Below are 12500 nucleotides of genomic sequence, written 5' to 3' on the forward strand. Positions count from 1 at the left end.
AACGTTTAGTTTCTCATTTCTTTCTTGGGTTACTAAATACAAAATAAGCTGCATCATACGACTATTATTATTATTATTATTATTATTATTATTATTATTATAAGTAGCTAAGCTAGAACCCTAGTTGGGCAAGCAGGATGCTATAAGCCCGAGGGTTCCAACAGAGAAAAATAGCCCTGTGAGGAAAGAAACAATGAAATAAAAAAAAACTACAATAGAAGCAATGAAAAAAATAAAGTATTTTAGTAACAGTAACAACATTAAATTATATATTTCATATAATAAACTACAAAACTAAAGATAAACTAAGGCCGACATCTTCTTTCGAAAAGATGCCTTGACTTAAAGACCTGAGGAGCTCACCGGATTGTTCCGTGTGTTCTTGAGAGAGAGAGAGAGAGAGAGAGAGAGAGAGAGAGAGAGAGAGAGAGAGAGAGACTGTGGTTTGAGAGATATTTTCGTCATCAAAACACTTAAAAGTTACGAAAGATATTCGTGGTTCGTGACACAAGATGGTTTTATTCCTCTGCATGACGATAAGAAGCCAAAATCAGGCAGTCAGTGAGTGTGACGAATATTCGAGAATCCACAAACGTCTCCCCTTCTCTCTCTCTCTCTCTCTCTCTCTCTCTCTCTCTCTCTCTCTCTCTCTCTCTCTCTCTCATTATTTATTTTGCATGGAAAATGTTTCCACCCTAGTCTTCTTTTACTGGCCTTGGGCTAAGCTACAAGTTCTCATATATATGAGTGTATAAAAAAGGGCTTTAACTATATATTAGGCCGACTGCTTTTGAGCTAGCAAGCAAATGCACAATGAATCAAGTTCTTTCTGCCTTCAAACTTAATCCAGGGTCAACAATATGTTGCTTGCTCTGTCTGTCTCGTACACCAGCCCAGAGTGAAGGGGGGAGGGGGAGTGTTAGCTAAAGCTTGTATAACTTTCCCGTTTTTTTTTTCTTCTTCTTCTTCACATACCCAAGCCGGTTTGATTTTGCCTTTCCAGTGCATGCGATGCATGAGGAATTTAGGAGTGTAGCAGGATACACTCGCTGTATTATTATACAGCGGTTTTTCGGTGTATTGTTCTTCTTGGTTAAAAGAAAAAAAAAATTATGACTGACAGTAATGATTCAAGTCTGGGAATGGTTTCTTAATCGTAATTATCTTCAGTAATTGCAAGTGTTAAAAAAAATGACTTGACACCAATATCTCTCTCTCTCTCTCTCTCTCTCTCTCTCTCTCTCTCTCTCTCTCTCTCTCTCTCTCTCTCTCTCTCTCGACGTAGTTCTATTTAGTGGATCATGGGAGGAATTGCGAAAGATGATACAAGATTTGAATAGAGACATCATAAATTTAGGACTGAAAATGAATATGAGTAAAACTAAGATAATATTCAATAATAATGTAGAGACACCAAATAAAGGTTATGGATGAACCTTTAGAGATTGTTAATGAATATACACACTTAGGAGAAAAATTAAGTGTTTCTCCAGGACACGAGACCGAAATTAAAAGATGGATAAGCATGAATGGGATTGACAAAATGAGATTATGAAAAGTAAAATATCTCTTTCTTTAAAGGGAAAAGTATTTAATGAGATGGTCCTACCAGTATTAACTTAGACATCAGAAACTTAGAGCCTTACTAGTTACAACACAAAAGCTATAGAAAGAATAATGATGGGAAGGAAGAGGAGACGATGTATTGACGAACTAAGAATATTTGCGGGTATAAACTAGCAAAGAAAGACCATATACAGACGCGAGTGATTTATATATATATATATATATACATACATATATATATATATATATATATATATATATATATATATATATATATATAGTTTTCTTATAACTACCAAACATGAAATTCATATCAAGCCTTCAACTTGAATCTCTCTCACTCTCTCTCTCTCCTCTCTCTCTCTCTCTCTCTCTCTCTCTCTCTCTCTCTCTCTCTCTCCGTCTGCAACTAGCCATAGTTAGCAGGCTACCACGTAGCCAATGTCTTTCACCACTTCGACTCATGCGCCCCTAAAACTGAGAGAGAGAGAGAGAGAGAGAGAGAGAGAGAGAGAGAGAGAGAGAGAGAGAGAGAGATATTACCATTAGAATACCATTTACATACATTCCCACCAAGGCTAAAGTACTCGTGAATATCTTTGCTAATAATCACTGGAACAAGAGGAGCCATAGATTTCATACTTCGAAGGCCAAGTATACCGGAAGACTTCGAGAGAGAGAGAGAGAGAGAGAGAGAGAGAGAGAGAGAGAGAGAGAGAGAGAGAGAGAGAGAGAGAGAGAATATATATAATTGAAAACGGGTTAGACTAACAGCACTTAGGCTTAGGTGTGTTCTCTTTATAGGCCTACAATTCTCTTGTGCGTCTAGTTCGCTCTAGATGTGTGTTTACTGAATGAGGTATAAAAATATTATTACAAATTTATATTGATGTAAAAGAAGTAATTTATAACATATTTTTTAAATTCTTACAGAAATATATAATACATTTCCCAGAAAATAGGGAAAAAACAGTGACTTAGTGACTGACTCTAATACAACATTGAAAAAAAAGTGAAACTAAATTGTTATGTTCAAAAGACAACGTCTGATATAGACTAAAAAAAAAAGGCTTCGTGACAATGAAATGCGACAAGGTGAGTATAATAAACTTATTGGATAATTCATTTCTTCCCCCTGGCTATAATATCATCTCTTTCTGATTCTTCAACACATTTATCACCTATTCATTTGGCTATAATATCATCTCGTTCTGATTCTTAAACACATTTATCACCTATTCATTTGGCTATATTATCCCTTTCTGATTCTTAAACACATTTATCACCTATTCGTTTGGCTATAATATTATCCCTTTCTGATTCTTAAACACATTTATCACTCATTCATTTGGCTATGATATTAACTCTTACTGATTCTTAAACACATTTATCACTTATTCATTTGGCTATAATATTATCCCTTTCTGATTCTTAAACACATTTATCACCTATTCATTTGGCTATAATATTATCCCTTTCTGATTCTTAAACACATTTATCACTCATTCATTTGGCTATAATATTATCTCTTACTGATTCTTAAACACATTTATCACTCATTCATTTGGCTATAATATTATCTCACTGATTCTTAAACACATTTATCACTTATTCATTTGGCTATAATATTATCCCTTTCTAATTCTTAAACACATTTATCACCTATTCGTTTGGTTATAATATTATCCCTTTCTGATTCTTAAACACATTTATCACTTATTCATTTGGCTATGATATTATCTCTTACTGATTCTTAAACACATTTATCACTCATTCATTTGGCTATGATATTATCTCTTACTGATTCTTAAACACATTTATCACTTATTCATTTGGCTATAATATTATCCCTTTCTAATTCTTAAACACATTTATCACTCATTCATTTTGGCTATAATATTATCCCTCTCTGATTCTTAAACACATTTATCACCTATTCATTTGGCTATAATATTATCCCTTTCTGATTCTTAAACACATTTATCACTCATTCATTTGGCTATAATATTATCCCTTTCTGATTCTTAAACACATTTATCACTTATTCATTTGTTCCATAGGCCTAATTCCTTTTGACTTCACTTTGACTTCTTTCAAGACTTTAAATTGACTTCATCAGTCCTGAATCTAAGTCTCTTTTCATTTTTATAGTTTGTAAAGGAGGCATTTATTTTAATGTTGTTGCTCTTCTCCTCTTATTTTCCCTTTTTCCTTTCCTCACTGGGCTATTTTCCCTGTTGGAGCCACTGGGCTTGTAGCATCCTGCTTTTCCAACCAGGGTTGTAGCTTAGCAAATAATGATAATAATAATAATGTAAATTTCCTTATCTTTTCTACTACTTTTGTAGTAGGTCTAATACTATGTCTTTTCCAATCTTATCCGTATATTTTGCTTAATATATGTTAAACATACGAACGTATTTCTATGTATTAAATGATTTAGTGCATTTTAAAATATTCCAGATCTTTTTTTTATTCTAATTTAATTGAACGATATATTTTGACAATATTTCTTTCTTTTATAACTGCATTTTTTCATTGATTCCTCCGCAAAATTTATCATCATCTCTCAAAGTAATGAAGTTTTTATGCCAATCGGTCTATGTTCAACAAAATATATTCTAGAGATTTTTAGATAATTTTCTCTATCAAAAATGAATATATTTCTTTCAATTTACATATTGATAAGTTTAATTGTAACCATTTTGTTAATTTTGTGTTGATTTTTTTAAAGATTAATATTCATATTCCATGAGATTTGAAGTTATATAGTTATATATTATACAGATAGGTGGAGATCATTTATAATATTAATTAACGAATATCTATTTTTATATAAATGATTTAGGTAGACTTTTTAATTATTTATTATTATTATTATTATTATTATTATTATTATTATTATTATTATTATTATTATTATTATTATTAGCTAAGCTACAATCCCAGTTGGAAAAGCAAGATGCTATAAGTCCAAGGACTCCGACAGGAAAAAAAATAGCCCAGTGAGGAAAGGAAATAAATACACTTTAAGAGAAATAATGAACAATTAAAAAAACATATATATTCTAAGAAAAGTAACAACATTAAATTGGATCTATAATATATAAACTATAAAAACTTTATAAAAACAAGAGGAAGATAAATAAGAGAGAATAGTGTGCCCGAGTGTAGGCCTACCCTCAAGCAAGAGAACTCTACCCCAAAACAGTAGAAGGCCATGGGACAGAGGCTATGGCACTACCCAAGACTAGAGAACAATAGTTTGATCTTGGAGTGTCCTTCTCCTAGAAGAGCTGCTTAAATGGTTTTATAACCCTTGTATGTTATATATTTAAATTGGATAATTGTCAATAGCTCTAAAGGCTATAGTTCCTATTAAAGGTAGCAGAAACTAGCAAATGAATATCCTATTAAGGTTTTTTTTCCCCGAGGTTGCTGGAGAGTCGCTTCTACTCCCATTACCTTGAATGTAGACACTTCCGGAATCTCCAAATAAACTTCCAGGAAACAATGACATAACTGCGGTGCCCTTTGGCACTCCCTCCGCCCGTTACATTGAAGATAACCTTGCCCACGGGCGTGATGCAACACTCGTTCAAACTCACAGGGAGTCAAGAGTCGAGGCTATAAAGATCCCTTTACTGTTCTCTATTTGAAACACGTGGTTCTGTAGTTGACTTCTAGATCTATTATTTTTTTACCTAAACCACTGGTATATGGTGACCTAATTGAGCCTATATGCACAATTTTCCTAGCTAACTTCTAGACCTATATCATTTGACCTAGCCAACTAGTCCCTGGAGACTTAGGTGAGCCTATATGCACATTTTTCCTAGCTAACTTCTAGATCTATATTATTTGACCTAGCCAACTAGTCCCTGGAGACTTAGGTGAGCCTATATGCACATTTTTCCTAGCTAACTTCTAGACCTATATCATTTGACCTAGCCAACTAGTCCCTGGAGACTTAGGTGAGCCTATATGCACATTTTTCCTAGCTAACTTGTAGATCTATATTATTTGACCTAGCCAACTAGTCCCTGGAGACTTAAGTGAGTCTATAGGCTCATATTTCCTAGCTGACTTCTAGATCTATATTATTTGACCTAACCAACTAGTCCCTGGAGACTTCAGTGAGCCTATAGGCACATTTTTTTCCTAGCTGACTTCTAGACCTATATTATTTGACCTAGGCCAATAGTCTCTGGAGACTTAAGTGAGCCTATAGGCACATTTTTTTTCCTAGCTGACTTCTAGACCTATATTATTTGACCTAGACCACTAGTCTCTGGTGAATTAAGTGAGCCTATGGGCACATTTTTTTTCCTAGCTGACTTCTAGACCTATATTATTTGACCTAGACCACTAGTCTCTGGTGAATTAAGTGAGCCTATGGGCACATTTTTCCTAGCTGACTTCTAGACCTTGTCTAGACCTATATCATTTGACCTAGCCCACTTAAGTGAGCCTATAGGCACATTTTTCCTAGCTGACTTCTAGAGCTATATTATTTGCCCTAGACCAATAGTCTCTAGAGACTTAAGTGAGCCTATAGGCACATTTTTTTTTCCAAGCTGACTTCTAAACCTATATTATTTGACCTAACCCACTAATCCTTGGAGACTGGAGTAACCCTATAGGCTCATTTTTCCTGGCTAACTTCTAGACCTATATTATTGGACATAACCACTAGTCTCTGGAGAGTTGAGTGAGTCTATTTGGACATTTTTCCTAGCTGACTTCTAGACCTATATTATTGGACAGACCACTAGTCTTTTGCGTTTAAAGAAATCATATTCCAAAAGATAAATAAGTAAACTGCATACATTTGCAGCTGGGATTAATTTGATTTTATTAATCCAAGTATCCTGTTTTACTAAACAGATGGTATGGGTGAATAGAAAGTATGAAACACAATTTGCGTCGTAATTTCAGGTTAAAAAATAGCGCCATATGTTGGAAATTGAGTAACTTTGTATCACAGCTATTTCTCTTCTTCTTCTTCTTCTTCTTCTTCTTCTTATTATTATTATTATTAGTATTATTATTACAAGCCAAATACAACCCTAGTTGAAAAAAGCGAGATGTTGTAACCCCAAGAGCTCCAACAGGGATAAATAGCCCAGTGAGGAAAGGAAACGAGGAAATAAATAAACAACAAAAGAAGAAATGAACAATTAAAGTATGATATTTAAAGAACTGTTACAACACTATAATAGATCTTTTATATATAAACTACAAACACAGTAAAACAAGAGGAAGATAAATAAGATAGAATAGCGTGCTAGTTTTTATTACCCCACAAGCTAGAGAACTCTTCCCCCAAGTGGAAACAACACATATTCATTATTAAAGATTATTACTATTCTGTTTTATCTTCTGGTTTTCCCATAATATAATTGTTCATCCCTTTCTCTTTCTCTATCTTCCCACAGGTATTCCATTATTTTAGTGTGTACTGTAGGCCTACCCCACAAGCTAGAGAACTCTTCCCCCATATTTATGATTAAAGATTATTACTATTCTTTTTTATCATTCGGTTTTCCTATTATATATTTGTTCATCCCTTTCTCTTTCTTTGGCTTCCCACAGGTAGGCCTATTCCATTGCTAGTTTGTGTGTCCTCAAGCTAGAGAACTCTTCCCCCATATTTCATTATTCAAGATTATTACTATTCTTCTATCTTTCCAGTTTTCCCATTATATAATTGTTCATCCCTTTCTCTTTCTCTTCCCACAGGTATTCCATTATGGCATATTCGACCTGCCTCTTCCGTGTCGATTTAAGATGCCAGTTGTCGCCAACCTGGAGACCGACATCGCTCTTCCTACACCAGCCGTAAGTTCTAATAAAAACTCCATTTGTGTTTTGAAATGAATAGATTTATATATATTTTTAATATTTACTATATGTCTGGTTAATGGTTGACTTATAAACAGGAGGGAAGTGATGTGAGGTGAAATTGTTATGCGTAAAACCTACATGTGAATATAACAACTGAAAACTTTCAGTTTTAATAGTACGTCTTATTGTTGTTGTTGTTGTTGTTGTTGTTGTTCTAAAAGAAAATATATTTTGTTTTTAATACATTTAAGTGAAAACACTTTATTTTTTCTAATTATATTTAAAGTCGAAATTCACCTTCTCATTTCACCGAGTTGTTTTAAGATAGGCCTATTTTAAAATACAGGAAATATAATTCTATTGAAAATACAGCAAATTAGTCACTAAGGATTGTGGTGGCCGATGTGGTAACGTCCCTGACTGGTGAACTCAAGACTGGGGTTCGAGTCCCGCTCAAACTCGTTAGTTCCTTTGATCGCTGCAACCTCGCCATCCTTGTGAGCTAAAGATGCGGGGTTTAGGGGAGCCTATAGGTCTATCTGCTGAGTCATCAGCAACCATTGCCTGGCCATCCTTGGTCCTAGCTTGGTTAGAGAGGAGGCTTAGGCGCTGATCATATGCATATATGGTCAGTCTCTAGGGCATTGTCCTGCTCGATAGGGCAATGTCACTGTCCCTTGCCTCTGCCATTTATGAGTTGCCTTTAAACCTTTAAGTAGGAGTATAAATATCACAGTGATAAAATTAGGAGCTACTCTCTCTCTCTCTCTCTCTCTCTCTCTCTCTCTCTCTCTCTCTCTCTCTCTCTCTCTCTCTCTCAGAAAGAAGGAAAATGTTGGTACCTCATTTACATGTTAACAATGTTTAATAACTGCTGGTTTTCTTATAACAAAAATAACAACATTTTAAATGTAACCTTTTAGTTTGCACATAGTCTAATGTTACATAATTTATGTTTATTTTCCCGTAAAGAATGTATGTATGTATGTATGTATGTATGTATGTATATATATATATATATATATATATATATATATATATATATATATATATATATATATATATATATATATGTGTGTGTGTGTGTGTGTGTGTGTGTGTGTGTGTGTGTGTGTGTGTGTGTGTGTGTGTGTGTATTCGTACTTTAATATATTTCAATATTTCATAATTCCTGGTTTATTACGTTATTTGGCAAATTCCTGCTTTCTCAACTTCAGCCTCACAGCCTCCCTACTGACTTATAGTAGATCCTAATGATCTAAATTGTTCTATATATTTTATAACTGCTCCTCTTGCCTAAATAATTCTTTTCCTTAACTTTTTTGAGAACTTTGGCCACTATTCAAATATGGGTAGATTTCACTAAGGCCATGAAATTAATTAAAAGCACAATTATATATTCAGATAAAATGTTACTTATTATTATTATTATTATTATTATTATTATTATTATTATTATTATTATTATTATTATTATTATTATTATTATTATTATTAGCTGAGCTACAGCCCTAGTTGGACAGACAGTATGCTATAAGCCCATAGGCTTCAACAGGGAAAAATAGCCCAGTGAGGAAAGGAAATAAGGAAATAAATGAACTAAAAGAAAAGTAATCAACAATTAAAATAAGATATTTTAAGAACAGATACATTAAAACAAATCTTTCATATATAAACTATTGATATAAAAACAGTCAGTAAGATAAATAAAGAATAGTGTTTTTGATTATTGTGATGTTACCAAAAAACCATAATAACCAAAATATGTATTAATATCGTTTAATATCTTAGTCTTAAATATTGTTAGCATTAATATTATTATATTATTTCTGTTCATGTTATAGATAAATGACAATATAGCGTAGTTAGCCATTGAAGCTTCGTTTTCTATAACAAATCAGTGGGTGCGTTCATAGACCTAATTTTACGGAAACGATTTAACTTTCAAGAAATTCTTTGATATCTTATCCTATGAATAATAATATAAATCTCTTTATGATTATATAATGATTTAAATATATATTGAATTTATAATATTGACAGATGTATTTACCTTTTAATAAATCAAATACAAATATTTTCAAGTATTATAAGCAAAAACTCCTTTCTACGTAAATAATATTGCAATGAACGAACACCAGATGTATCATAACAAAATCCGTGAGTGCGTTCATAAGTCTTGTTTCACACCAAAGCTTAACCCTTCAAGAAAATCTTTGATATTTCATCCTATGAATTGTAATATAAATCTCTTTATAATCATATAATACTTTAAAATATGCATTGAATTTTCAATATTGATAGCTATATTTACCTTATATAAATCAAATATAAAATATTTTCAAATATTATAAGCAAAAACTGTTTTCCTATATAACTATCATCATCATGAACGAACCCCAGATGTCTTACTTATCCCGGCCTTAGATACCAGAGATGTAATATTTTCTTGCGTAAATGTGTAGATGGATTGTGCAATAATTACCCTCTACAATTCTCCGTTGCCGTATGTATTATATTCTAAGGTCATTCATTGAATAATAGATCACAAATGCCTATATAAATATCGATAATAATGTGCTGTTGTAGTTAATTAAGCTTCGTTTGAAGGTTATAATGCCGTGAAGTTAGCGGAAGAGTTACGGCAAAGTTTGAAAAAATATAAAGTTTATATTTTCCATTTTTTAATAAATATATAAATAGTCTATTATTTTTTCTCATAATTATGTGATATTTGTCATTAGAAGGAAACGACGTAGCCTAACCTAAGGTATTTGGTCTTACCAAAAACTGAATGGCGTTCATGGCTTTATTATAGTATAATACTATATCGAATAAATCATTTTAGTTGAACAGGATGAAATTAAAACTTTCGTATTATAAGTTAATTTTGTTTAATTTAGGGGGTAAATAAATCTTAACTAGGGTCGCAACCCTATAGCTAAGGAAAATGCAGTCTAAGGGGGCCGGGTCGTACCCTGGGAAGGATACGGCTCCTAGGTTAGGTTAGGTGTTCACACTTTAGTTTCCTGGGAGCCTTTGTATATTAGCGGCCAGTTCCTCCAGCGAGCATGAAATATGGGCACAAACTAAACTAAACTTCCTAACCTAGTTGTGTCCTTACCTACTAACCTAATTGGGGAGTTAACGCCCCCCTGCGACCGACCCCCCTTGCACTGCTGTATTCTTAGTCAGCCGTCATCATACATACAGGTGGCCGCTATCATACATACACCCCGTTTCCTGTTTAGATTATTTGATACGTGTCTAGATCATGTATAGAAAATGAATATCTTTCCTATCGTCGTCACCCATATTTTATTGTATCTACGAGTCTGTTGGTTAATAAACTAACGATAATTATTCACTTACTAGTCTTCCCTACGCTGTGGCTCGCTACGTTTGTGGTTAAACGTTATTTTATTGTTCTAGCAAATGCCATACATTTTGTGCTATGCATGTTATTTTGGGGAGCAAAATATCGGTAACCCAACTCTTTACACAGTACCCAAATCTTTTTCAGCCATAACTTCTAGAATTTTAAAATATCCAGAATTTGGAAAAATTGGATTTCCTTAGATTATTTGCCTCGGAAAAGTACACCAAAAACACATAAAATTTTTTTCAATATGAATATTGTATTATGCTATAGTAAATATTTATCTGTATTTTAATTACCGACTTGATTTCTTCAAATACGTAATTTTGAACCCCATAACCTTTTTATTATTATTATTATTGTTATTATTATTATTATTATTGTTATTATTATTATTTTTATTGTTATTATTATTATTATTAACTAAGCTACAACCCTAGTTGGAAAAGGAAGATGCTATAAGCCCAAGGGCTCCAACAGGGAAAAATAGCCCAGTGAGGAAAGGAAATAGGGAAATAAATGAACGATATAAGAAGTAATGAAAATAGAAATAAAATATTTTAAAAACTTTAACAACATTAAAACAGATATTTAATTTATAAACTATATGAGACTTATGTAAGCCTGTTCAACATGAAAACATTTGCTGCAAGTTTGAACTTTTGAAGTTCTACTGATTCAACTACCCGATGAGGAAGATCATTCCACAACTTGGTCAAAGCTAGAATAAAACTTCTAGAATACTGGGTAGTATTGTGCCTCATGATGGAGAAGGCATATATAAATTACCTGGGTATTTATTTTTTTTTTTTTATTAAAATGCCCGTTGTACACATACCATTCCTAGTCTATTTATATGTACAGGACTGTACTTTGAACAATTTGGATGAAAATAATGGGCGGCAGTCTATTTTTCCAATTATGTTTAGCCGTTTTGACATGTTATCATGTTGAACAGGCTGACATAAGCCTTATTATAGTTTATATATGAAATATCTGGTTTGATATTACTGTTTTTTTAAATATATTTTAGTTGTTCATTCCTCATATCGTTTATTTATTTCCTTATTTCTTTTCCTCACTGGGCTATTTTTCCTTTATATGAAATACTGTACGACGTTGTTTTTTTTTAAATATTTGATTTTAATTGTTCATTACAGTATTTCTCATATCGTTTATTTATTTCAATATTTCCTTTCCTCACTGGGGTATTTTTCCCCGTTGGAGGCCTTGGGCTTATAGCATCTTGCTTTTCCAACCAGGGCTGTAGCTTAGCTTATAATAATGATAATGATATGGCCATTTGGATGTGTTTTTGTTTTGACAATATTTGCTTTTAGTGATAAGTTGAGTGTGATAGGAATTGTGTGGCCGTATTTATCAGAGAGTGTAACAGATAAAACTTGATAAACGGTTTATCAAGTACCACTATTGTCAAAGTGTTTGTTTCCATTTGAATTTTTAAAATATCTTCTTTTCCAATTGAGTTTTTGTTTTGATTATATATGAAAGATTTAATTTTATGTTGTTGCTGTTCCTGAAATATTTTATTCATATATGTTCATTACTTCTCTTGTTTATTCATTTCCTTATTACCTTTCCTCACTGGGTTATGTTTCTTTGTTGGAGACCTTGGGCTTATAGCATTCCGCTTTTCCACCCAGCGTTGTAGCTTTGGTTGTAATGATAATAATGATAAGGATTTTTC

At 32.7% G+C, this 12500-nt stretch overlaps 1 protein-coding gene across 4 annotated transcripts in view; it reads left to right on the plus strand.

Moving 5' to 3' along the window:
• The window catches only part of anchor (integral membrane protein GPR155 homolog anchor), a 67422-nt gene that overhangs the window by 29770 nt on the left and 25152 nt on the right, over positions 1-12500 (plus strand). For 2 of the 4 annotated variants that reach the window (XM_068356272.1, XM_068356273.1), the window contains exon 2: positions 7309-7407. In XM_068356272.1, the coding sequence (XP_068212373.1) occupies positions 7309-7407 (99 nt within the window). Of the gene's footprint in view, positions 1-2631; positions 2662-7308; positions 7408-9811; positions 9920-12500 lie in introns of those variants that run through there. The other 2 variants (XM_068356274.1, XM_068356277.1) reach the window with 2 other exon arrangements.

This window comes from Palaemon carinicauda, chromosome 32, assembly GCF_036898095.1.
Source record: "Palaemon carinicauda isolate YSFRI2023 chromosome 32, ASM3689809v2, whole genome shotgun sequence".
Classification (NCBI taxonomy): Eukaryota; Metazoa; Arthropoda; class Malacostraca; order Decapoda; family Palaemonidae; genus Palaemon; species Palaemon carinicauda.